This window comes from Bufo gargarizans, chromosome 4 (assembly GCF_014858855.1).
Source record: "Bufo gargarizans isolate SCDJY-AF-19 chromosome 4, ASM1485885v1, whole genome shotgun sequence".
Taxonomy (NCBI): domain Eukaryota; kingdom Metazoa; phylum Chordata; class Amphibia; order Anura; family Bufonidae; genus Bufo; species Bufo gargarizans.
The window spans coordinates 14,433,633-14,459,051 of NC_058083.1; the positions used below are offsets into that span (position 1 = coordinate 14,433,633).

Genomic DNA, 25,419 nt, shown 5'->3' on the forward strand with positions numbered 1-25,419 from the left:
CATCGGTCCATAGAAAGGGAAAAAAAAAAGAAAAAAGAGAGGGTTATGGATGGTACAAGGTACTAATCAAGGGTGGTCAGCCCAGAATAGAGAGAAGTACCTCAAGATATTGAGCGCATGCACTTTTCACATGTGCTTTCTAAACCCCTATGGCTTTATGTTAAAGGGGTTCTGCAGTTTGTTTAAACTAATGATCTATCCTCTGGATAGATTATCAGCATCTGATTGGCGGGGGTCCGACACCCGGGAACCCCGCCGATCAGCTGTTTGAGAAGGCAGCAGTGCTCCGGGAGCGCCGTGGCCTCCTCACTTATTACCGCAGGCCTGGGCTCCTTCCTGCAAGAATGACGCCCTTCTGGGCACCTTACTGGCTCATTTGCATACCAAATAAACTGGATTTTCAGAGGATAAAAAACAACTATTGCCGTAACAAAGGCACATCTGGAAATAAGGTACTACGTGCTATTAGGCTTTACTTCAATAGCGATTAGCCTGGTGACAGATTTCCTTTAAAAAAAAATTGCTTTACAGCAGCCCCATGGTCCATAGACACAATGGTGAGGAGGGAACCTCATTGACTTCTATGGGAGAGTTTTCTAGGCATGCTCTGTGACCTGTGCAGAGGTCATTGTACAAGGAAAGAATAGATAAGCTTTAACCATCACCTATAGTGAATGGAGAATCCTGTCTTATCTATACACAGAGGTGGTATCATTACAGGCAGGATTAATAACTGAATATGACAGCAGTATATAACCCTTGAATTTCACACCCGCAGTAAAGGGATCTGTACAGACAAGAAGTGGCGCCTCTTATTAGGCTTAGTGGTCGGTGCGAAAAACTGCAGATTTTTATGGTTTTTGTTTAAATATAGATATTGACATGAAATATTATAAATAACATCAAAAATTCTTTAAAAATACAAAATTTTCTGATGACACAGTCCCTTTAAAGGCTAAAAAAGCCTTTGACATTAAATGATTTTTTTCCGTATGTTAGTGGATACCTTGAGGTAAAATAAGTGCACTCAGTTTCAGGCTGCAATCTTCTTTCCTTTATTTATTTTCAGACCCTCTGATATTCAGTTTGCAACCTGCTTTTAGTTTCAGACTTTTCTCATATGTTCCTCCCAGTAATCCATGCTGGATCTGTGTGTCCAGGATGCTGCTGTCTTCCCCCTGCAATCTGCCTTGTGTGTGCTTTTCTCCCTATCTACAGCCTAGGTGAGCTTCCCTCCTTCGAGCCTTTCCCCACTATTCACTGTGTGCAATCTCCTGTTACCATCTTTAACCCTTAGGATACCAGAGGTTTTTTCTTCCCTATCTCCCTTGAGCCATAACTTTTTATATATTTCCGTTCACACAGCTGTATGAGGTCTTATTTTTTGCGAGACAAGTTGTACTTTCTAATGCCATCATTATTATGGCATACAATGTAGTGGGAAGCGGTAAAAAAAATTCCAAATAAGGTGGAATTGGAAAAAAAAAGCAAGTCCTCCATTTTACAGGTTTTGTTCCCACGGCGTTCCGTTTGCGGAAAAACTGACCCATGCGCTTCATTCCCTGGGTCAGTACGATTACAACGATAACCCATATGTGTAGGTTTTTTATGTCTAATTAGTGTAAAAATAAATTAAAATTTTTGTTTTACATCACCATATTCTGACCCCCATAACTTTTTTATAGTTATATCCACTGAGCTGTGTAGGGGCCCATTTTTTGCGGGACAATCTGTAGTTTTTAATTAATACCATTTTGGAGTGTGAGTGACTTTTTGCTCACATTTTATAAAAAAAAAAATTCTATTACACCATTCGCCATATTGGAAAAATATTTCTATATTTTAATAGTATGGGCATTTTTGGTCGCGGTGATACCCATGATTATTTTTTTTATATTTAGGTACTTAATTTTTTATTATACGGAAAGGGAGGTGATTTTTACTTTTATATATTTTTATACATTTTTTATACATGGCCCCTAAGTGTAATGGTAACCGCCACGTTGCTCCTAGAGGCTCATTTGCATATATTAAAACATCATTTTTCTCACCATCGTGGACACATATGCTGCAAAGTACACATGTAACGGGTCAGTCAGTTGCATAGCTACAAATCTGCTGACAGATACCCTCTTAAGGGGTAACTAACCTTTTAAAAAACTTTATTTAAAAATATTCTAAATGCCCTAAAACCTATAGTAACATAGTTATAAGTCCGAAAAAAGCCCTCTGTTCATTCAGTTCGGCCTTTTATCCTTCAAGTTGATCCAGAGGAAGGCAAAAAAAAAAAACCTGGTGAGGTAGAAGCAAATTTTCCTCACTTAAAGGGAACCTGTCACCAGTTTTATGATGTCCTAAATAAGGGCAACATAAATAAGTGACTGATTGTCTTAGCAAAGTCATGGGTCACTTTCTTTAATTGACCCAGTCAATCTGCCAACATCTTCCAGCTCATAATGATGAGTCCTGAATATTCATGAGCTCCTGACTCTCCCCGCCCACCTGCTGCTGAATGACAGTTGGTTTCCATATGAATCAGCAGCAGGTGGGCAGGGGAGTGGCTATAGCTGTTAATTAAATATACGCTGGACTCAATGACATCACGCTGGACTCAAATCAGCTCATTAGCATGCAGCATGTGGCATCTTTGTGTGTATATTATGAGGTAACCATCTGTCACACCAGTAAGTGAATACATCTAAGGCACTTTTTAGTAGTTAATGATTGTATATAATTAGTTAGATTATAATCAAATATCCACATGACAGGTTCCCTTTAAGGAGGAAAAGATTCCTTCCCGACTCCAATCAGGCATCAGAATAACTCCCTGGATCAGAGACCCCTCTCTAGTAGCTATAGCCTGTAATATTATTACGCTCCAGAAATACATCCAGGCCCCTCTTGAATTCCTTTATTTTCTCACCATCACCACCTCCTCAGGCAGAGAGCTCCATAGTCTCACTGCTCTTACCGTAAAGAATCCTCTTCTATGTTTGTGTACAAACCTTCTTTCCTCCAGACGCAGAGGATGTCCCCTCGTCACAGTCACCGTCCTGGGGATAAATAGATGATGGGAGAGATCTCTGTACTGACCCTTGATTAGTGATGAGTGGCAATAAATTCGCGAATTCTAGAATTCGTGATCTCCAGTCATTTTCGCGATTGCGCAAATCGGCACTAATTTTTTGCACAATACATGCAACCTCACATTTTATCACGTCTGAGTAGATATTACTGATTGGTGCAGTAAGTATTGTTGTGATATCACAGCACTGTGTCTGTAGCATGTATGTATGGACAGCAGAGAAACAGTAATTCCTATCACACTACCTAACACCCTGCACTGGAACCTATCAGCTACACTATATCACTATCTAACCTACACTAACTATCTGTATTATATATATGAGCTAACTAACTATCTAATGTAATTGGATAAGGAATAGGATCCAGATGAAAGCACAGAGCACAGTAATGACACTGCTCTCTCTCTCTCTCTCTCAGAACTGCCAAAAAAAACAAAAACAGCATAAAATGGCTGCTGGGGAGGTTCTTGTATAGTAAGGGGTAGGCAGCTTTCCTATTGGTTGTTAGGGATGTTGCTAAGCTTTGACGAAGATATTGCAGCCTTCTAATTGACCCACAAGTAAGAAGGGAGGTTACTGATAAAAAAAATCTAGAATATTCGCGATTACGAATATATAGCACTATATTCTACATCTTCGCGAATTCTCGAAGTGCCGATATTCACTGAAAAATTAGCGATTAGATTATTTGCAATCAAGACTACCCCTGATATATTTATACATGGTTATTAGATCTCCCCTCAGTCGTCTTTTTTCTAAAGTGAATAACCCTAATGTTGATAATCTTTCTGGGTCCTGTAGTCCACCCATTCCAGTTATTACTTGAGTTGCCCTCCTCTGGACCCTCTCCAGCTCTGCTATGTCTGCCTTGTTCACAGGAGCCCAGAACTGTACACAGTACTCCATGTGTGGTCTGACTAGTGATTTGTAAAGTGGTAGGACTATGTTCTCATCACGGGCATCTATGCCCCTTCTGATGCAACTAATTATCTTATTGGCCTTGGCAGCAGCTGCCTGACACTGGTTTCTGCAGCTTAGTTTGCAATATTGTTTATTGATTTTACTGCCAAAATAGGCACCCGAAGTTCAGTTTCTTTTGATAACACTTTGGAATCCATACACTTGTACAGCACTGACGTATCCGGGGTTCCACAGTTCAGAGGTATTAGGGGCCGCAGTGAGCTCAGTACTGGCAGGGGCACACATCACTGCCTACTCCGCTCAGCTAAATCCAGGCATAGCACATTTCTGCATGGTTTCCTATACCAATGCGCTATGCTGAGCTTTTACCTCAGTGGAGCAGGTACAGGCAAGAGCTCTGTATAACTCACTGCTGCTCCTGCCTGTGTCTGCTAAATCCTGGCATAGCACATGGTTTCCTGTACTGATGCGCTATGCTGAGCTCTTAGCGGAGTGAAGTGGGCACATGCCGGAGCAATGATGTGTGCTTCTGCTTGTATCGTTCTCGCTGCAGCTCCTTTTCCTGCAGAACCGTGGAATCCATACACCGCATACATGTCAGCGGTGTACGAATGTGCAGATTCCAAAGAGCCATAGACATCCTGAACTTCAGGTGCCCATTTTGGTCACAAAACAGTAAAAATCGACAAAATGTGCTAAAATGAATGTTAGAGCAGGGAGGGGGAGAGCAGAGAGCTGTCAGAAAACGGAGCAGAGTTCCGATGGTTTTATGTCAGATTCAGCAGCTAGGGGAAGGACTTATACACACTCTGCAGAAGCAAAAAGGTAGGAGATTGTTAATGAAGACGAAACCTAATTCATTTTGCATTTAGGAAGCAAACAAACTATTAAAGAATTTATTGTGAAAGTGTGCATAGCCTCTAAAGGCTATGGGACGCCCTAAAGGCTCATTTGCATATTTTCTTACTTACTTTTTCTCAGCAATTCAGGCACATAGGAACATGGGACCTATACAGATGTCTTCAGCTGCAGTGCAGTGATGTGTGCAGTGATGCAAAAATAAAAATAAAGTTAGACCCATGGCATATATGCTAGTTGGGACTTTAAGGAAGACCTTTCACCACTCCTGACATGACTGTTTTAATAGTTTCATGCATTCCACAAGTAATAACAATTCTGGAGCATCTATTCTTATGTCTCTGTGTTGTGCCATGCCTGTATTATTTCTACTAGAAGTTATAATTGAATTGTTATTAGCCTTCAGTAAGGGTACAGAGGGGTGGTAACTAGTTGGGAGGGGGGGGGGGAGGTCCCTGCGCAGTCTGAACATGGCAGCACTGATTGGATAAAGGGAGTCTGTCCAGGTAGACCCCCCCCAACTGGTTACCTCCCCTCTGTCCCTCCGTACCCTTACTGAAGGCTAATAACAATTCATTCATAACTTCTAGTAGAAATAATAAAGGAATAGAGCAACATAGAGTCATAAGACTAAATGCTTCAGAACTGTTATTACATGGGGAACGCAACTACTTACTAAAACAGACGAGTCAGGAGAGGGGAAAGGTCCTCTTTATTTGGTTTAAAGTTCAAGGGTACAACAACATAGCAAAGAGGTCACCATCACTAGACCTAGACTTATAATGCTTTTTACCTTTTTAACTATTACTTTTATACCTATGTATAACTATAAGAATTTTCAAAAACTCTCAGTGCAACATGTCAAAATGTTGTTACCTTTGGCATGTAATTTCAGGAATGCCATGCAGAACGTTACATGCCTATATGTACTGTGCATTCCTCCGCTCTTCTTACTGTACGGTCTGCTGCAAATGCATTTTGAAGTCCGCGCTAACCAAAAGCAATTTGTCAAACACGCAATAACAAACGACTTGTTTATCTTGAACTTCATACGAATAGTTCCTCGGAGAATGGAGTTTCATATCAGCCGGGAGGTTAATTAAAATCATAACCTCTGGCTCTTCGAGCTGGTAACAGTATTTTTACTGTATTTATTTTGGACATCGTTTTTTTTTTTTGTCTTGTAGTTTTTGTTAATCATTTATTTGGTTACTTTAGAATTTGACTGTAAGTTGGAGTTAGTCCAAGAGGAAAAGACTTAAATGTAATTTTTTTTCCCCTTGTTATACATTTTAGTCTATTTACAATGAGAAAGCTCTAGATCATTTTTATGGTGTCAATTGAATTGAATCAAGTTGTATGAGTAGCTTTAAAGGGGATGTCTAGGATTTTGATAAAATTTCTCAGTATAGGTCATTAATATCAAATGGATGGGGGTCTGACCTCCTGCACACCCACCGATCAGCTGTTCTTCAGTAGCTTCGGTGCTGGAAGTTGGCGTTGGAACTACACAGCTCTGTTCATTGTGCAGAGGACAGATGGTTACTGCAGCGGTGCTCCCATTAAAGGGGTTCAGCTCTGAACCCGGATATACCCACATTTTCAACCTGGCATTCCCTCTGATATGAGCATTGGAGCATTTTATGCTCTGATGTTCTCCTTTGCCCTGCTCTGAATCAACAAAAGGCAAAGGCATTTTAGGAGATCCGGTGACGTACCGAGCTCTCAATAGGGACTGCTAGGCGGAGGCTTCTGCCCAGCAGTGAGCCCGGTGACATCACCGACACTAATGGGCGGGGCTTTAGTGCCAGCCTAGCCTGTAAAACTGCTAGGGCAGCGCTAAAGCCTGCCTGTGCCGGCATACATACATAATTCCTCTGGGTAGCCATCTTGTATGCTTCTGGCATATGTAAAAAAACAGTGAACTCTCATCTTCCTGAAGCCTGGGTCACCTATGATATAGATGGACACTTTTATTACCACTACTCTGTGAGGCCAGCTATAAAAGGTCATAAAGGCTATACCAGGCCCAGCTCATCCTGTCCTTTAAGATAAGATCAGCTCGCTGTCAAGCCTGGATGGAGCGTGACATCATTAATTTCCAGGTCTGGTTTGAGGAGAGCTAATAGCCCTTAATTAACTCTGGGCATAAAACCAGTCCACTTTCATATTTCATTTATGAATCAACTTATGCCCTTTCTGACACCAGATCCAGGCTCTACAGAGTATTGTGGTTAAGTGGGTATCAAATATGACTAGAGGATGTGATTCTGTAGTTGACCTATGGGTGGTAGAAGAACTACAGGTCCCAGCATTACCGTGTGTGGTCTCATTCTGTAGGTAAATAAATAAGGATGTATTCTGTATAAAAATATGCCGATGTATCAAGGAGATACGGGCTTAAAGGGGTTGTCCAGGTTCAGAGCTGAACCTGGACATCCCTCCATTTTCACCCCGGCAGCCCCCCTGACATGAGCATCGGAGCAGTTCATGCTCCGATGCTCTCCTTTGCCCTGCGCTAAATCGCGCAGGGCAAAGGCATTTTTCTGAGTTCCGGTGACATACCGGGCTCTCTATGGTGCTGACGGGCAGCCCGGTGACGTCACCGGCATTGATGGGCGGGATTTGGCTCTGCCCAAGCCAGTAAAACGGCTAGGGCAGAGCTAAAGCCCGCCCCTCAGAGCCGGTGACATCACCGAACACACTGCTGGGCGGAAGTTACCGCCCGGCAGTGTGTTATTGAAAACACAAGAGCCTGTGCCCTGCGCGATCTAGCGCAGGGCACGGGAGCGCATCGGAGCATGAGATGCTCCGATGCCAGGCTCAGGAGGGCTGCCGGGGTGAAAATAAGGGTATGTCCGGGATCAGCTCTGAACCCGGACAACCCCTTTAAGTATAATCCTCATTGTAGGAACTGAACTTTGATGGGGTCATAAAACACTTGGAGGCCAATCCCTAGGCTTCACAGTCACTCTGCTGCCATTGGCTGACAGGAGTAAGTCTCCTGCCCATGGGGGAGTTCATAAAAATCCGTGCACAAGGACAGAGGAGAGAGACCCATGGAACATCACCAGACACTTAATTGGACATTGACGGCATATCCCTGTATCAGAAGAACTTTGAGGGTCTCCCCTGATACATACTGAAAAGGGGTTTGCAAGGATTCAAAAAGGACAAATGAACGACCATCTGAAACCCTCCAGAGAAACTAAGTATTCTTTCATCTTTTTCCCTTTCATTTGAACTGTCGTGATTATTTATATTGTTATTATTATTCTGTAGATTTATAGTCATTTTCATTAGACTTGTATGCACTGCTTTTTACCTCTTATTAAAGATTATAAAATCTAAATAGCCAAGTCTTCCATATTCTAAGCTGCTGAACAACGTACCTTGCCTTTGAAGAGACGTTACCAGGTAGTTAGTTAAATTGCATTTAGGAATTGTAGCTGGGGGTGATTGACTGCGGTTGGTCAGTAAGTGATATCCGGTTCATCCACTGATCTGTGTGATAGTGAATGACCCGGATAGTCGGCTCGTGGACCGGGAACCCACGTGGTGGCAGTTACCGAAGTGTAGTGGGGGGTGTTAGCCGGATGGTAATACCCCGGTCACGTGAGGTCTCTGTGTGTGCGCAGACTCCGTCACAGACCACTACATCACAGCTGTGGGATCCGGAGCGATCGGATCCATAGTTCGTGACATTTTCTGGTGGCAGCTTACGGGATTCTGTATGCTTAGAATATTAGTGCATGAAGTTATGTCCATAACTCTGTACTAAAGGATTGAAAAATTCTGGAAGACGAAACACAGTGCATTAGTTTTGATAGAATAATAATTCACGACAGTACCCTCCCCTCTCTCTTGTTTTCTGTCCTATCTTTTATTTGGCAATAATGTCAGAATCCGTGAATTATGACGTCCTGAGCGTGTCTGATATCACAGCTCTGTGTGAGCACAAAGGTATCCAAGTATATGGGAAAAATAAGACTGTCCTTATCCAGGAGTTATGTGCACGGAGGACTCAAGAGTCATCCCTGCAGGATTCAGAGAATGGAGGACACTCAGGGGCCCCTGAGCCAGGTGACCCCTTCCAGAATGAGGATGATGAACTGGGAGGAGGACAGCCTGCTGGGGCTTGCAGTCCTCTAGCTGGACATAACTCTGTCTCTATGCCATCCCAAAATGGTCTGGACCAACTAATGCTCAGTAACCCGGACTTATATTTTCGGCTGCTGGAGGCACGTCGGGCAGAGCGTCAGGCTGAGCGCGAGGCTGCAGAACGGGAAGCTGTCCGCAGGCATGAACTGGACATGGCCCGAGTACAGCTTCAGGGGTCCGAGCGGCATGCTACATCCACAGGCCCATCCCTGATGGTCAAGCCAAAACTGCCTGTGATGGAGTCTGAGAACTGTGACATTGATCTTTTCCTGCATGCTTTTGAAACCTCATGCCAGCAGTACCAGGTGCCAGAGCCACAGTGGGCGGGACATCTAATGTCCGCACTGAAGGGCAAAGCTATGGAGGCCTTGGTCGGACTACCATTAGCAGAGCGTACCAGTTACGCGGTCATCAAAAAGGCTATTCTGGTCAAGTACCAGCTGACTCCAGAGACTTACCGTTTATGGTTCCAGTCCCTGCGGAGAGGGCCCGGAGATACTTTTATGGACCATCTGGGCAAGTTGCAGACCACCTTCCAACAGTGGTCTGATCCCCTCACAGAGGACACCAAGCAGTCCCTGGCGGATCTGATGGTCCGAGAACAGTTTGTCTCCAATTGCCCCACGGATGTGCAAAAATATGTATGTAAACACAAGCCGAAGAGTGCGCGAGAGGCGGCCGAGCTAGCCGATGAATACGTCGCCATGCCCAGCACTCAGGCATTCAAAGACACTCTGTCCCGCCTGGGAGGAACCTCTTCATCTGCTTCTTCCACCCGGCCAGCTTTGTCGGTTCCTGTCCAGCGACCCTTTCACAGGCCTGCACAAAGACCTGAAGGAGTCAAGCCAGCACCGACAGACGTGCGCAAGTGCTATGCGTGCGGCAAGCCAGGACACCTCAGCCACTCGTGCCCGGAGAAGAAGACAGCACCCCCTGGCAAGCTTGCCCGCAACGCATCATCTGGGCTGTTGGTGAATGGAGCTGCAAGACACACCGCAGACAACCTACAGTCGGTTACTGTGGGCAACCGGTGCACCACAGGCTTCCGCGATACAGGAGCCGAAGTCACACTAGTTCGGCCTGAACTAGTGGATGACGCAGACCTTATTCCCGGCAAAAGCCTCACCATCACGGGAGTTGGGAGGGTGAGCCCTAATGTTCCCCTAGCTCGTGTTTTCCTTGATTGGGGGGCTGGGAGTGGAGTAAGGGAGGTGGGAGTCTCTGCGGAGATCCCCACAAATGTTTTATTAGGCACTGACCTAGGACGATTGGTCTCGTGCTACGTGCCCCCTGGAAGCACACAGGACTCACCCGTCCCTATGGAGGTCCCTGGATATACCGAGGTACTGTGCAAGGATGTTTGCGTAACATCAGATAACCTTGGGGATGGACCGCAGGAGGTGGGAGGTGGGGTGTGTGGGAGCAGTTCTCCTATGACAGGAGATGTAGAGGGTATGGCGGGTGTATGTACACAGGTAGCGGACATGTGTTTAACTGATTCAAGTTGTGCAAATGTTAAATGTGATGACATTATTGTGCCTGTGTTGCCCGTCACTCGCAGGGCTGCAAAAGCTGCAGCGGAACGCTCCATTGGGGAAGAGCAAGTGGAAGTGTCCCCTTCCACCGGTTCGGACCCTGTGGACTTAACCGCGTCAGAGCCTCAGCCACTGTCCCTGTTCGCCACAGGACAGCTGGCTGGGACTTGTAGTGCCGCCTTTGAGCAGGCCCTGCGAGATGACCCTACCTTGGAGCAGCTAAGAGGGTTAGCTGCCAGCCCTCCCACTGAGGGAGACAAATAACGAGTGTGTTGGGACAATGGGAAACTGTATAAGGAGGACATCTCCCACAGTGACAGTAGGGTGGGGCCACTCAAGAGGCAGCTCATTGTACCTGTGCAGTTCAGGGAACAATTACTGCAAGTGGCTCATGAGATCCCCTTAGCTGGTCACCTGGGAATAACCAAAACAAAGTCCCGGGTGATGCAGAATTTTTTCTGGCCTGGCTTCGGGGCAGTTGTCGCCAAGTACTGCAGGTCCTGCGACACCTGTCAGCGAGTTGGCAAAGCAGGAGACCGTCACCGAGCTCCATTGAATCCCTTACCGATAATTGATGAACCCTTCAGGAGGGTGGCCGTGGACATCATTGGTCCACTGGCCATCCCCAGCAGTTTGGGTAAACGGTTCATATTAACCCTGGTGGATTACGCGACGCGCTACCCGGAAGCAGTGGCGTTATCCTCCATTAGGGCAGACAAGGTTGCAGACGCCCTGCTGGGGATCTTCACGAGAGTGGGGTTCCCAGCTGAGCTTCTCAGCGACCAAGGACCTCAGTTCATGTCTGAACTAATGCAGGGGCTCTGTAGGAAAATACAGGTGAACCATATCGTAGCCAGCCTTTACCACCCACAAACAAACGGCCTCTGTGAGCGCTTCAACGGGACGTTGAAGCAGATGCTGAAGACGTTCGTGGAGGCGCAAGGGAAGGACTGGGAACGATATCTACCTCACCTGCTATTTGCCTACAGAGAGGTTCCCCAGGAGTCAACCGGGTTTTCGCCCTTCGAACTCCTGTATGGTCGACGAGTAAGAGGTCCCCTAGACCTAATCAGAGAGTCTTGGGAAGGCAAGGTTGCCGGAACTGAAATCTCTGTAGTAGACTATGTCCTCAGGTTCCGAGACAAAATGGAGTCGCTTGTAGGTCTGGTACAGGAGAATATGGTGCAGGCCCAAAGCAAACAGAAGCAGTGGTATAACCGCAATGCCCGAGAGAGAATCTACCAGGAGGGGCAGAAGGTCTATGTCCTGCTGCCAATGCGGCAAAACAAACTGCAAGCTACATGGGAAGGGCCGTACCCTATTGTCAAATGTCTGAGTAAGGTAAATTATGTGGTGGGCCTTGGAGAGGGAGGTAGGAGACGGAAGACGTTTCACGTCAACATGCTCAAGGAGCATCACGAGAGAACGCCACATGTTATGCCGGTTTGCAGCCTGCCCGAAAGGGAGGAGGCCGACCCCCTACTAGATCTGCTAGCTGACACTCGAGAGTTGGAGGTGGACTTAACCCTCAACCCTCAACTCTCGTCCCAGCAGAGATCTCAGCTCTTAGAAGTGTTGACGGCTCACCGTGACACTTTTACAGGGAAACCCGGGAGAACACACCTTGCAGTCCATCATGTGGACACAGGCACACATGCTCCCACAAAGCAGTCCGCCTACCGTGTCTCAATGGAGGTCCAGGCAGACCTCAGGAGGGAGATTGAGGAGATGAAGCAGCTCAGGGTCATTCAGAAATCCCACAGCGCTTGGGCCTCACCGGTGGTTCTGGTCCCGAAGAAAGATCAGACAACCAGGTTCTGTGTGGATTATCGGAAACTGAATGCCATCACAACCTCGGATGCTTACCCCATGCCCAGGATTGATGAACTGTTAGATAAGTTGGCAGGAGCCAGCTACCTGACAATCATGGACCTGAGCAGGGGGTATTGGCAGATTCCCCTGACCTCGGAGGCTCAGGAGAAGTCGGCCTTCATCACCCCTTTTGGCTTATACGAATTTACTGTAATGCCGTTTGGGATGAAGAATGCGCCAGCCACCTTTCAAAGGCTTGTGAATGACTTGCTGGAAGGACTAGAAGAATGTGCTGTCGCCTATTTAGACGACATTGCCGTGTATAGCCCCACGTGGAAGGAGCATCTGGTGCACCTGTCGCAAGTACTGGACAAACTTGCTGCGGCTGGACTAACTGTTAAGCCTAGCAAGTGCCAGCTGGGCATGAATGAGGTCACTTACTTAGGCCACAGAGTAGGAGGAGGCACACTGAGGTCTGAAATAGAGAAGGTGAAAGCCATTACGAGATGGCCAACACCTCTCACCAAGAAGCAGGTCATGTCTTTCTTGGGAACGGCCGGGTACTATAGGAAGTTCATCCCGAACTATAGCGCCCTGGCCAAGCCTCTGACAGACTTGACCAAGAAGAAGCTGCCCAGGATGGTGTCATGGATGCCGGAATGCGAGCAAGGCTTCCAGGCCCTGAAGGATGCACTAGCCAGTGCTCCTGTGCTTCAGGCCCCAGATTTCACTCAGAAGTTTGTGGTCCACACGGATGCTTCCGCCTTTGGTCTGGGTGCAGTCCTGAGTCAGGTGAACCAGGCCGGGGCATCCTGTACTATACCTGAGCCGTAAGTTACTGGCCAGGGAGACCAGCTACTCCACAATAGAGAAGAAGTGTTTAGCTATTGTGTGGTCCCTGCAAAAGCTATAACACTACCTGTATGGACGCAATTTCACAGTCATCACTGATCACAATCCCCTCAGCTGGTTGGCACGTCTCGCAGGAGACAATGCGAAACTGCTGAGATGGAGCCTGATTTTGCAGCAGTACAACTTCACCGTGCAACACAGAAAAGGTAGTTTACATGGAAATGCCGATGGGTTGGAGACGGCTGCGTTGCTGTGGAATAGGCTTGTGGCCATTTCCCCAGGCAACCTTTTAAAAGCGGGAGGTGTGCCGGCATACATACATAATTCCTCTGGGTAGCCATCTTATATGCTTCTGGCATATGTAAAAAAAACAGTGAACTCTCATCTTCCTGAAGCCTGGGTCACCTATGATATAGATGGACACTTTTATTACCACTACTCTGTGAGGCCAGCTATAAAAGGTCATAAAGGCTATACCAGGCCCAGCTCATCCTGTCCTTTAAGATAAGATCAGCTCGCTGTCAAGCCTGGCTGGAGCGTGACGTCATTAATTTCCAGGTCTGGTTTGAGGAGAGCTAATAGCCCTTAACCCCTTAGGGACCCATGACGTACCGGTACGGCATGTTTCCCGAGTCCTTAAGGACCCATGACGTACCGGTACGTCATGAGTTTAAATTGAGATTGTGGCGCCCCAGGGGTTAATCCGCACAGGATGCCGGCTGAAATCATTCAGCCGGCATCCTGTCACAACGCCTGGGGGGGTCATATGACCCCCCCGTATCGGCGATCGCAGCAAACCGCAGGTCAATTCAGACCTGCGGTTTGTTGCTATTTCTGCTGTTTCTGATCGCCGCGGTCCCTGACCGCGGCGATCAGAAACTTTAGTGTGGCACAAATCTATAGTGATCACCCCCCCTGCACCCCTGCATGATTTTAGCCTGGTGGGAGGTGCAGGGGGGGTGTTGCGGGCGGTGTGGGCGGTGCGGGAGGCGGGCGGTGCGGCAGGCGGGATCGCGATCCCCCGCCCGCCTCCCGCCGAATAATCGTTGGCTTCTAGTGGGTATACCAGGGTGCCAGCACATTGCTGGCACCCTGGTATAAACGGCTGACATCTGTGAATGGATGACAGCCGTTTAACCCTTTCCATACAGTGGTCCGTACAGACCGCTGTATGGAAAGAGTTAACAGTAAGATGCGGCTCCCTCCCTCTCCCATCGGGGGGCTGCTGTGCCTTTGCAGCCCCCCGATGGGAGAGGGAGAGAGCCCCCAGACAGCCCCCCGACACCCCAGTCCTTACCCTTCCCCGTCTGCGAAGTTGTGGCAGACGGGGAAGGTTCCCATGGCAACAGGACGCCTGCTCAGGCGTCCTGCTGTCCATGGTGCTGAACAGATCTGTGCTGAAAGCATAGATCTGTTCAGTGTAAGTAAAATACAGTACAGAAACATATATAGGTTCTGTACTGTATTATGCAGACACCAGACCCACTGGATCTTCAAGAACCAAGTGGGTCTGGGTCAAAAAAAAAGTAAGAAAAAGTAAAAAAAAAAAGTGAAAATCAAAAAACACATTTATCACTAATTAAAAATGAAAAAAATAAAATTCCCTACACATGTTTGGTATCGCCGCGTCCGTAACGACCTGATCTATAAAACGGTCATGTTACTTTCCCCGCACGGTGAACGCCATAAAAATAAAAAAATAAAAACTATGAGGAAATTTAAATTTTGCCCACCTTACTTCCCAAAAAAGGTAATAAAAGTGATCAAAAAAGTCGCATGTACGCCAAAATAGTGCCAATCAAACCGGCATCTCATCCCGCAAAAAATGAGACCCTACCCAAGATTATCGCCCAAAAACTAAAAAAACTATGGCTCTTAGACTATGGAAACACTAAAACATCATTTTTTTTGTTTCAAAAATTAAATCATTGTGTAAAACTTACATAAATAAAAAAAAGTATACATATTAGGTATCTCCGCGTCCGTATCGACCGGCTCTATAAAAATATCACATGAGTTAACCCCTCAGGTGACCACCGTAAAAAAATAAAAATAAAAACGGTTTAAAAAAAGCAATTTTTTGTCATCTTACGTCACAAAAAGTGCAATAGCAAGCGATCAAAAAGTCGTATGCACCCCAAAATAGTGCCAATAAGACAGCCATCTCATCCCGCAAAAAAATGAGACAGTAGTTTACGGCCACATATGGGGTGTTTCTGTAAACGGCAGAGTCAGGGCAATAAAGATACAGTCTTGTTTGGCTGTTAACCCTTGCTTTGTTAGTGGAAAAAATGGGTTAAAATGGAAAATTAGGCAAAAAAATGAAATTCTCAAATTTCATCCCCATTTGCCAATAACTCTTGTGCAACACCTAAAGGGTTAACAAAGTTTGTAAAATCAGTTTTGAATACCTTGAGGGGTGTAGTTTATAGAATGGGGTCATTTTTGGGTGGTTTCTATTATGTAAGCCTCGCAAAGTGACTTCAGAGCTGTAGTGGTCACTAAAAATTTGGTTTTTGTAAATTTCTGAAAAATTTCAATATTTGCTTCTAAAGTTCTAAACCTTGTAACATCCCCAAAAAATAAAATATCATTCCCAAAATAATTCCAACCTGAAGTAGACATATGGGGAATGTAAAGTCATCACAATTTTTGGGGGTATTACTATGTATTACAGAAGTAGAGAAACTGAAACTTTGAAATTTGCAAATTTTTCCAAATTTTTTGTAAATTAGGTATTTTTTTATGCAAAAAAAATAATTTTTTTAACTTCATTTTACCAGTGTCATGAAGTACAATATGTGACGAAAAAACAATCTCAGAATGGCCTGGATAAGTCAAAGTGTTTTAAAGTTATCAGCACTTAAAGGGACACTGGTCAGATTTGCAAAAAATGGCCAAGTCCTTAAGGTGAAATAGGGCTGAGTCCTTAAGGGGTTAATTAGCTCTGGGCATAAAACCAGTCCACTTTCATATTTCATTTATGAATCAACTTATGCCCTTTCTGACACCAGATCCAGGCTCTACAGAGTATTGTGGTTAATTGGGTATCAAATATGACTAGAGGATGTGATTCTGTAGCTGACCTATGGGTGGTAGAAGAACTACAGGTCCCAGCATTACCGTGTGTGGTCTCATTCTGTAGGTAAATAAATAAGGATCGCAAATATGTATTCTGTATAAAAATATGCCGATGTATCAAGGAGATACGGGCTTAAGTATAATCCTCATTGTAGGAACTGAACTTTGATGGGGTCATACGTGGCGACTGTCGGTTGTATAATACAGCAGGCACCTGGCCACAATGACGGGGAACAGCAATCACACTGAGCCCTATCGTTAAACCCCTCAAGCGTGGCATCTGTGAGGTAACACCATAATGGAAAAAAACGGTGCCCGTTTAATGCTGACCCGCCTGTCTGTTTTAGGTGTAGAAAATGGTCTAAACATAAGCCAGTGAGGAGGCCGGCGCCTCTTCATAATTTCGGCAGATCCACCGCCAGCTATAGAAAACTCCTCTGACAATAAGCACATCACAAAGGGGGTCATTTACTATCCATATTAGGTGTATTTCTGGTGCAGATTGCAACGCAAAGATTATTTACGCCACAATCTGCGACTTCTCCCCTCTCACGCCAGGTCTAAAAAAGTCGGCGTGGCGTAGGCGGGCCGGTCTCATTAATCATTTTCTACGCCTGTCTGTTTTAGGTGTAGAAAATGGTCTAAATGTAAGCCAGTGAGGCTGGCGCTGGATGCGCCGAAGTAATGTAGAGGCCGGCGCCTCTTCATAACTTCGGCGGATCCACCGCCAGCTATAGAGGTTATTAAGACCGGAGTCTAAAATGCTGGTCTTAATAAATGACCTCCAGACTGTCTTACCATAGAGAGCCAAGTGTTTACCTGCAGAGACCCTCAGTGATCAGCGATAATCTGTGGGAAAACCTGACAGTAAGTGTTCAGTATTTCTGCAGCGCCACCACTGGAGAAAATTAAGCATTACCTTTTAAAATCAATAAGTTGTCTGTGTAATGCAGAACAGGTCCTTCAAAGTGGGAGATTTTCTCTGTAACTGCTGTCCAGTCTGACCATAAGATGGATCCTGACAATGGCCCCTTCCTCTATTAATGCAAAACTCCCTAGTAGGGGATAAGCCAGGTTGTTTTTTAAACTAGACAACCCCTTTTTTACCCCACATAGAATTTTCCAATACAAGACGTGGTAAATTAAATGGTGCCGTTAATAAATGCATCTTGTCCTGCAAAAAGCCCCCATACAGCTACGTGAACAGAAGAATAAAGTTCTGGCACATGGAGAGGAAAAAATCTAAAATGCAAATATGAAAATAGACTAGGTCTTTAAATGGTTAATTTTTATACATCAGCCATTTATAAAGCAGTCTCAGAGGACGCAAGTTTGATTTATAGACTCCACAGCCCTACCCTACATGTGTGTATGAGACATAAAATTAACGTCTCTGTGTGTCCTTTAAATCCCAATGCTGGCCTTCTGTTGAGATGGTCTTGGTTGAGGAACTGTATTTTGCTTTAATGCAACCTCCTCTTTCCTGGTCCTTCACATGCAATCATCTCAGCTTCTTCTCTGTTGCGTGAGTTGTCCTCCGCTCTGCGGCTGCCTCATACATCTCCTCTGTTTGTCCTACAGCTTTATTTACAAACCTCAGATGCCTTCATGCCAAATGATGCAACCAGTGTTCACATGTGTTTAATATTCTCAGCGTTGCCCCTACACAACTGGTCCTAATTTACGTCTCCAACAAGATCAGAGCTTCTCTGTATTTCAAAGACAAAGGGTAAAATATAGGTTCTATTAAAAGAAGACTCCTAAAAAAAAATCACTGCAAAGACAGAGGGTTATTATCATGACAAATTATTGAGAAGTTGGTAGTATTCAGTATGTTTTTACTGTAATGTTCTGTAGGTACCTCAGTTTTGCTGCACTAGTCGCCCCTTGTTCCCTTTCATACATCTTTTGTATATATGAGGTTAACTTTTTGTCTTTGGATAGATTCTTGCCTTAGTTTTTGCCACTTTTAGGGTCTTCATATCTCTGATAGCCATGGTCAACACTTTGAGGCCTTTGATGATCCAAGACAAAGGTCCCTTATGCATTTCTTCTACACAATAGCGCTCCTACTGTAGCTACCTACTTTGCAAGGAACAGTAACACAGCCCAATTCAAGTAATTCAGCAGCGCTCACTCATTCTAAAGCTCTGTGGGGGTACCGAAAGTCCAACTGCAAATAGCCTTGATTAAAAATCTGCTACTTGTTGAGTTTACAACTTATGAAGACCTGTGTTTCTCCATGGTTACAGACAGCACTGTGTAGTCTGATCCTATAGTTGTGGACTACCCCCTTTAACTCCTCTTTTTCTGTCTGGAAGTTAGCAAAAAGTGGAGTAACACAGTGGGGAGTATTTATTAAGCTCTGCACTCTAGAATTGGGGTTTGGAAAATTGGGCTTTGTAACTTTTTGGACTTATTTTCTCAAAATTTCCAACATTTTTTACTCCACTCACTTAAGCTTTGAAAAGTGGGTGGGAAAGCGGCCGTGAGCTGATTCAAGCCAGATTTATCAACTGCAACTTTTTTCAGTTGCAAAAATGGTTGCCATCTTACTTCAGTCAAGGGATGGGGTAGAAAGTAGAGTAACATCTCAAGACAGAAGTGTTAGACTTACAGATCTACCAAATTTAGCAGTCATGTGACATTTCATAAATTTGGCACGAATCACAGCTTTACAGATTCCTTCAAAACTGACTTTAAAGATTCCCTCATTATAAATCGTCCCTATTGTTTGTCACCTGGAAACATGTATACAGAAAATGGTAAGATACCTTCAATTGCGTCTATTTGTCAAGTTGCTTCTTTTTTTATTTCAAATGCAATTAAAACAACCAAAAATGGTTGTAAAGGTGCACATAGTGTTTTACTGTGTGTATGTGTCTAATCGGTGGAGGTCCAACACCCGGGGCTCTTGTTGATAAGCTGTTTGAGAAGGCAGTGGGGCTCGCTATAGCTCCACGGCCTTCTCTCAGCAATTTTTAGGCCATTGACGACACGTTCATCGGTCACATGGCCTAGGAGCAGCTCAGCCCAATTAAAGTGAATGTTGGATGCCAGCCATTCTGATATGATGACCGATCCTGCAGGTAACCCATCAATCTCAAAATCCTGGACAGGCCCCAGGCCCTTTAAAAACAATTTTTTACCTAAATATGTTATAAAATTCTGTTCCAGTTTATGTTTCATATTAACATATGTTGTTTTATTATTTTAACACTATCCCTGTGTTACACCCAGCTTTTGTAACTGCAACAGCTCTTTTAAAGGAGTTCTATTTTTTGAGCAATCCCTGCTTGTTAGACAACTCATCTGATAATAAGCACATCACAAAGGGGGTCATTTACTATCCATATTAGGTGTATTTCTGGTGCAGATTGCAACGCAAAGGTTATTTTCGCCACAATCTGCGACTTCTCCCCTCTCACGCCAGGTCTAAAAAAGTCGGCGTGGTGTAGGCGGGCCAGTCTCATTAATCATTTTCTACACCTGTCTAGGCTGGCGCTGGATGCGCCGAAGTTATGTAGAGGCCGGCGCCTCTTCATAACTTCGGCGGATCCACTGCCAGCTATAGAGGTTATTAAGACCGGAGTTTAAAATTCTGGTCTTAATAAATGACCTCCAAACTGTCTTACCATAGAGAGCCAAGTGTTTACCTGCAGAGACCCTCAGTGATCAGCGATAGTCTGTGGGAAAACCTGACAGTAAGTGTTCAGTATTTCTGCAGCGCCACCACTGGAGAAAATTCAGCATTACCCTTTAAAATCAATGGGTTGTCTGTGTAATGCAGAACAGGTCCTTTAAAATTGGTAGATTTTCTCCGTAACTGCTGTCCAGTCTGACCAAGAGATGGATCCTGATCATGGCTTCTTCCTCTATTAATGCAAAACTCCCTAGTAGGGGATAAGCCAAGTTCTTTTTTAAACTAGACAACCCCTTGTAAGAGGACCTGTAACTCACTTGACATGTCTGTTTTAGCAAATACTTGCATTCTCCTTGCAATAACAATTCTGGAGCATTATTTTTGTGTCTATGTTGTTGCGTTTCTCTATTATTCCTTCTACAAGTTATAAATGAATTGCTAGCCGTTTGCAGTGAGGGTCCAGGTGGGTCTTACCAATCAGGGGTGTGACCCTGCACAGTCTGACACTATCCAATCAGTGCTGTCAGTGTTAGACTGTGCAGGGACACACCCCCAACTGGTAAAACCCAGCTGGACCTTCATTGCTAACTGCTGGCAATTCATCCATAGCTTCTATTAGGAATAATAAAGGAATGGCAGAACATAGAGGCCTAAGAACAGATGCTCCAGAATTGTTATCCTATGGGGAATGCAAGTAGTTACTAAAACAGACTTGACGTGAGAGGAGACGGGTCCTCTTTAAGATTGGGCTGTTCATTTTCTAAGCAGCAGATTATTGTGAATATTTCGTATGCGCTGAAAACTGAATCGTGATTAATAATGTTTTAGCCAAAGGGAATTTTTCAAGGTTTTGGATCCTAGCAGAAGCTTCCTTGTTTTCTAATCCCGACAAGAAGACCCCTTTGGCTAAACAGCCTCTTATCTCATTTATTTGTGTCTGCATGTGTTTCATTTTCAGTTCCAAACCGTGTTCAAAAGAAGCGCTGCCAGAAGCGGAGGAATATATTGCTCCGGGACAACATTTGTATGGTGTATAGGAGTTGTTGCATTTTTGTCGCTATTACCCGTGCCTCCTGAAAGGTCGGGAGATTTATTAAGTATTATACACGGGGAATAGAGAGGTTGCTTTAGGTAATTTAAAACACATTAACAGTAGACATGAAATAAAATCGCACGCCGGGTGTTAAGCATATTAGTTATGTTTACCTTCAGCATTATTCCATTTTTATAAAGTGACGCGGAGATGTTGCGCAGATGGATAAACACAGTTAGCGAAAATATATTATCTGTCATTGAGACACTCAGAGCCCTGATCTTAGTTTATATTTGAGGGGATGCCTTCCGAGCAGAGACTGTGCTCAAGTGACCTTTTGTCGTACAGCGAAAAAGAATCACACTAAGTGCTTCGACCGGCAAAGCCCCCTCTAAAGTGAGGAAGACCTCTCAGGTTGTATTGAGAAAGGCTAGTCACTGCTGATGGATCGTGCAGTTAGGAGGCCCGTTCCCCACCAAAGTGACCATATGTTGTCATCGAGTGATGGCTATGGGACTGCGCATAGTTAAAGGGAGTCTGTCACCTCAAAAAATCTGTTTCACGGTAAGCATACCTCCATGTTGGGTGGCTGCCTCGAAACACAACTGTACCTTTCTTGTAAAAACCTGAAAAATACTCCCATTATTTTTTGGTGCATTGTGGGCTGGGCCACTCCATTACTGGTCCACCAGTAGCACCACCATATCTTATTTGGTTCCTGCAATTTCACAGCATCTAGTGATGACGCAGGGGAAGCCAGGTGCACCGAACAGAGTGGCCCCACCCACGGTGCACCGAAAACCTGATTTGAATACAAATATAGCAAAGCTTTTCCCAGGATTACAAGACTGGATTTTCAGAAGAAAGGTAGGGTTAGGTTTCGGTGCACCTACATGACATGGTGGTATGCTTCTTTTTAAGCTAATTGTAGAGGTGACAGGCCACCCTTAAAAAAAACTGCTGTAAGTGGCAGGAAAGTAATTTTAAAAAGTTATACTCACTGGACCCCCGGCTCCACTGCTGCTGCACCAATCCCCCATGCCGCTGCAGCCATGACGTGCCTGTCTACCGCTTGTAACCACTGCAACTACGTTCCAAGGCAATCTGAGCACTTTCCGTTCAGGTCGAATTTCTTCATTCCTCAACCGAACCTGCTCACCGATCCGTTAGGGTCGGACCCGAAACAAATTTCATTAAATTGGCTCATCACTAGTAATAATGGGTACATATATAATATCATCTACAGTATTTATATAGAGAGGAGACAATTAGATCTGCAGGAGTTCGCAGCATTTTGTGAACCTCCACAACTCCTCCAGAATTATAGGATAAGACATCCATTTCATACTTTTCCTTGTCCAGTTATCTTCTCTGTGCCAAGAACTCCACAGTTGAGTGACGCAGAGATACTGGCCTCTCTCAGGGTACTTTCACACTTGCGTTGTTGGATTACGGCAGGCAGTTTCGTCGCCGGCAATCTGTATGCAAATGGATACCATTTGTAGACTGATCCGTTTGACAAATGCATTGCAATACCGGATCCGTCTCTCCGGTTGTCATCCGGAAAAACGGATCCGGTATTTATCTTTTTCACATTTTTAAAGGTCTGCGGATCCTTTTTTTCCGGAACACTTGGGGCCGGATCTGGCATTAATGCATTTCAATGGAAAATAATGCTGGCAAGTGTTCTGGAATTTTGGACAGAGAAAATACCGCAGCATGCTGCAGTATTTTCTCCGTCCAAAAACCGTAGAGTGACTGAACTGAAGACATCCTGAAGCATACTGATTGGATTGCTCTCCATTCAGAATGCACTAGGATAAAACTGATCAGTTTTTTCCGGTATTGAGCCCCTAGGAGGGATCTCAATACCGGAAAAGTTTAACGCAAGTGTGAAAGTACCCTAAGTTGGACTTTGATTTTCTTTCATTGTACCATCAGAGCTGATAGTACATGAATTAGCCACAGGAGGTGGAAACTCTGGAATGTACCATGCTTTTATATGCGTCCAAATCCCACTTCATCAGTTCTGTCTGGAGCGGAGCTTTCTACACTGCACCTAGTCATTTATACTCATCTGCCTTACTGCCGCCAAACATCTGATAAAATGCAAGTCAGGAATATCAGCTAATAATTATTGTACTTTTCTTTCATGTTTCTGGATTTTTTTTATGTTTTGTACTATTTTTGTTGCTTGGTACATTTTTTTTTGACTCATTTAAAGTCTGTGTCCCCCTTTCAGAACCATTTTATTTTTCCAGTGCGTCTAAAAAAAAAGAGCTTTGCAGTCTGCAGATAGTAGAAGAAGGGTCGGATGACACTACTCAGGATTTGTTTGTAGTCTGTAACAGTGGAAACATGCCCACCGCAAACGGCGGATCCGCAGTATATGGGCATCGGTCATGTGTACTCCATGCTGCAGATGCTGACACATTGACTTGAATGGGTCCACAGTCTGCAAGATACGGCGATAGATAAAACATTTTCTATCTTTTGCGGAGAAAAGTCATGGATCGGAAGCCCTTTGAAACACTCTGGAGCTCTTCCGTGGGCTTTTGGGTCTGTGTTTCCACACCGCCAAAAATCGGACATGTCCTATCTTTTGCCATATTTTGCGGATTGCGGAAGCTTTCAAGTCAATGAGTCCGCACCGCAATAGGGGATTCACACAGCCGGTACCCGTGCATTGCCGACTCCTATTGAGCTCTGATAGGAATTTAGGACAATAAATGGGACTATTTACATAGTTGCTTAAGGCCTCTTTCTCATGTCATACTAGTAGACCAGAAGAATGGTGAAAACAAATCTGGTTGCTTCTCTTCATTACAAAAACGATATCTGAAGTCAAATTATTTCTTATTGGCAACATCTCAAATTTTTTCTATTGTATGGATTTTGGTAAATGTGTATATCTCTCCTTCTTTTTACAGAACATGACCATCAGATAGATGATGTATTTGGCCTCAATGGTCAAGTTGAACACAAGCACTTCTTCTTAAAACAAAATGTCCCGGCTGACGTAAAGCTGGTTCTCATTGGCCATTCCATTGGTTGTTATATCATCTTGGAGATGATGAAACGATCTCCAGAACTGAAGGTAAGTCTTTCAACAGGAGGAATAATCTACTGCAATTACTGTTGGTGGTGACTCCAGGTGACGATATGAATGTTGTTTTTCCAAAATGCCTACTCTTCTGTTTAGACAGGGGATTCTCAACAATGCTTATGAACTCTATAACTCTACCCTTTGTAAATGGTTGTCTCCTTTTTTCTTTCCTTCAACTCTACTAGGTATATTTGCATAGTGAATGAACTATTGTTTTTTTAAATAACATAATAGTTCAGTCCATTGCTTTTCTCCAGGACTGTTCCACAAATTTTTTTTATCACTTATCATCAATACAGGGTAGTATAATTGTTGGCTGGGTGAGATTCCTTTTGACCCAGCTGGAAGGTCCTGGTTCTTCTTCTGGAGAACCAGCAGGCATAGGGTGTCTTTTAGAAGCAGTGGTTCCTTGGAAAAGTATGCAAGGTACATAGCACTTCTCCTGAAGGAAGCAAATATATTTTCCAGGATGTGCTCCATGACAGCACCACAGGAGGATGTCCTATTGGCCTCTTCTGGGACAGGAAGACAGGCAGGTTAATCCCCTTCCACACCCACCTGCCAGTTTTCTTCATATTCCTACAGAGGATTCAAGAGTGAAAATCTAAGGATTATAGTCGGGCTGGAACACGATCAAGAGGCCTCTTCCCTGGAACCCTACTAAAACCTCTCAGGTTAGGGTCCCTTAGCTTGGTGCAGGATTCCTCTGCCTCTGACAGGATTATGATTGGAGCCCAGCAGTTTCTAGAGCCAAAAGGAATGAGAAGCTAAAAAAATTGGTTAAGGAGGAAGTGGAGAGGAGACTTTCTATATTTAGAGAATTTAAAAATGTCTGCTCTTTAGTCCTTAGGTCACTAAAGTTTGGGATGAGGTGCCAAATATTAATATGTTGGTGGCAAAAGTACTCAAAAAGATGACCATTCCTTTTGAAGGCTCTTAACTAAAAGATCTAGTGTATAGGAAAGTGGAGACATCAAGTGGAGACATCATGGGAGACATCAGACACACTAATTTCTACTAATTTTGCAGCCACATCAGTTGCAAGATATTGTTCCTCTGGTTAAAACAACTAGAGAAACATTTGCAAGCAAAGATTTCAAGAGCGAAAATTCTAGAATTAATGACCCTATTAAAGACAGCCACACGGTTTCTTGCAGATGTGTCTGCGGAATCATTTCGCAGACTGAGATGGAGCTCTCACTACTCAGCCAGGCAAGCGCTATGGCCCAAGATCTAGTTGGGGGATACAATACCAAAAAATAAGCTTTGTTCCATACTGTTTTCAGGATCATATGTGTTTGATCCTGAACTTGACAGGATTTTAGAAAAGG

At 44.5% G+C, this 25,419-nt stretch overlaps 1 protein-coding gene across 5 annotated transcripts in view; it reads left to right on the forward strand.

Moving 5' to 3' along the window:
• LDAH (lipid droplet associated hydrolase) overlaps window positions 1-25,419 on the forward strand; it is a 249,584-nt gene that overhangs the window by 91,377 nt on the left and 132,788 nt on the right. For all 5 annotated transcript variants that reach the window (XM_044289610.1, XM_044289615.1, XM_044289614.1 and 2 more), the window contains one exon: window positions 23,913-24,079. In XM_044289610.1, the coding sequence (XP_044145545.1) occupies window positions 23,913-24,079 (167 nt within the window). The remainder of the gene's footprint in view (window positions 1-23,912; window positions 24,080-25,419) is intronic.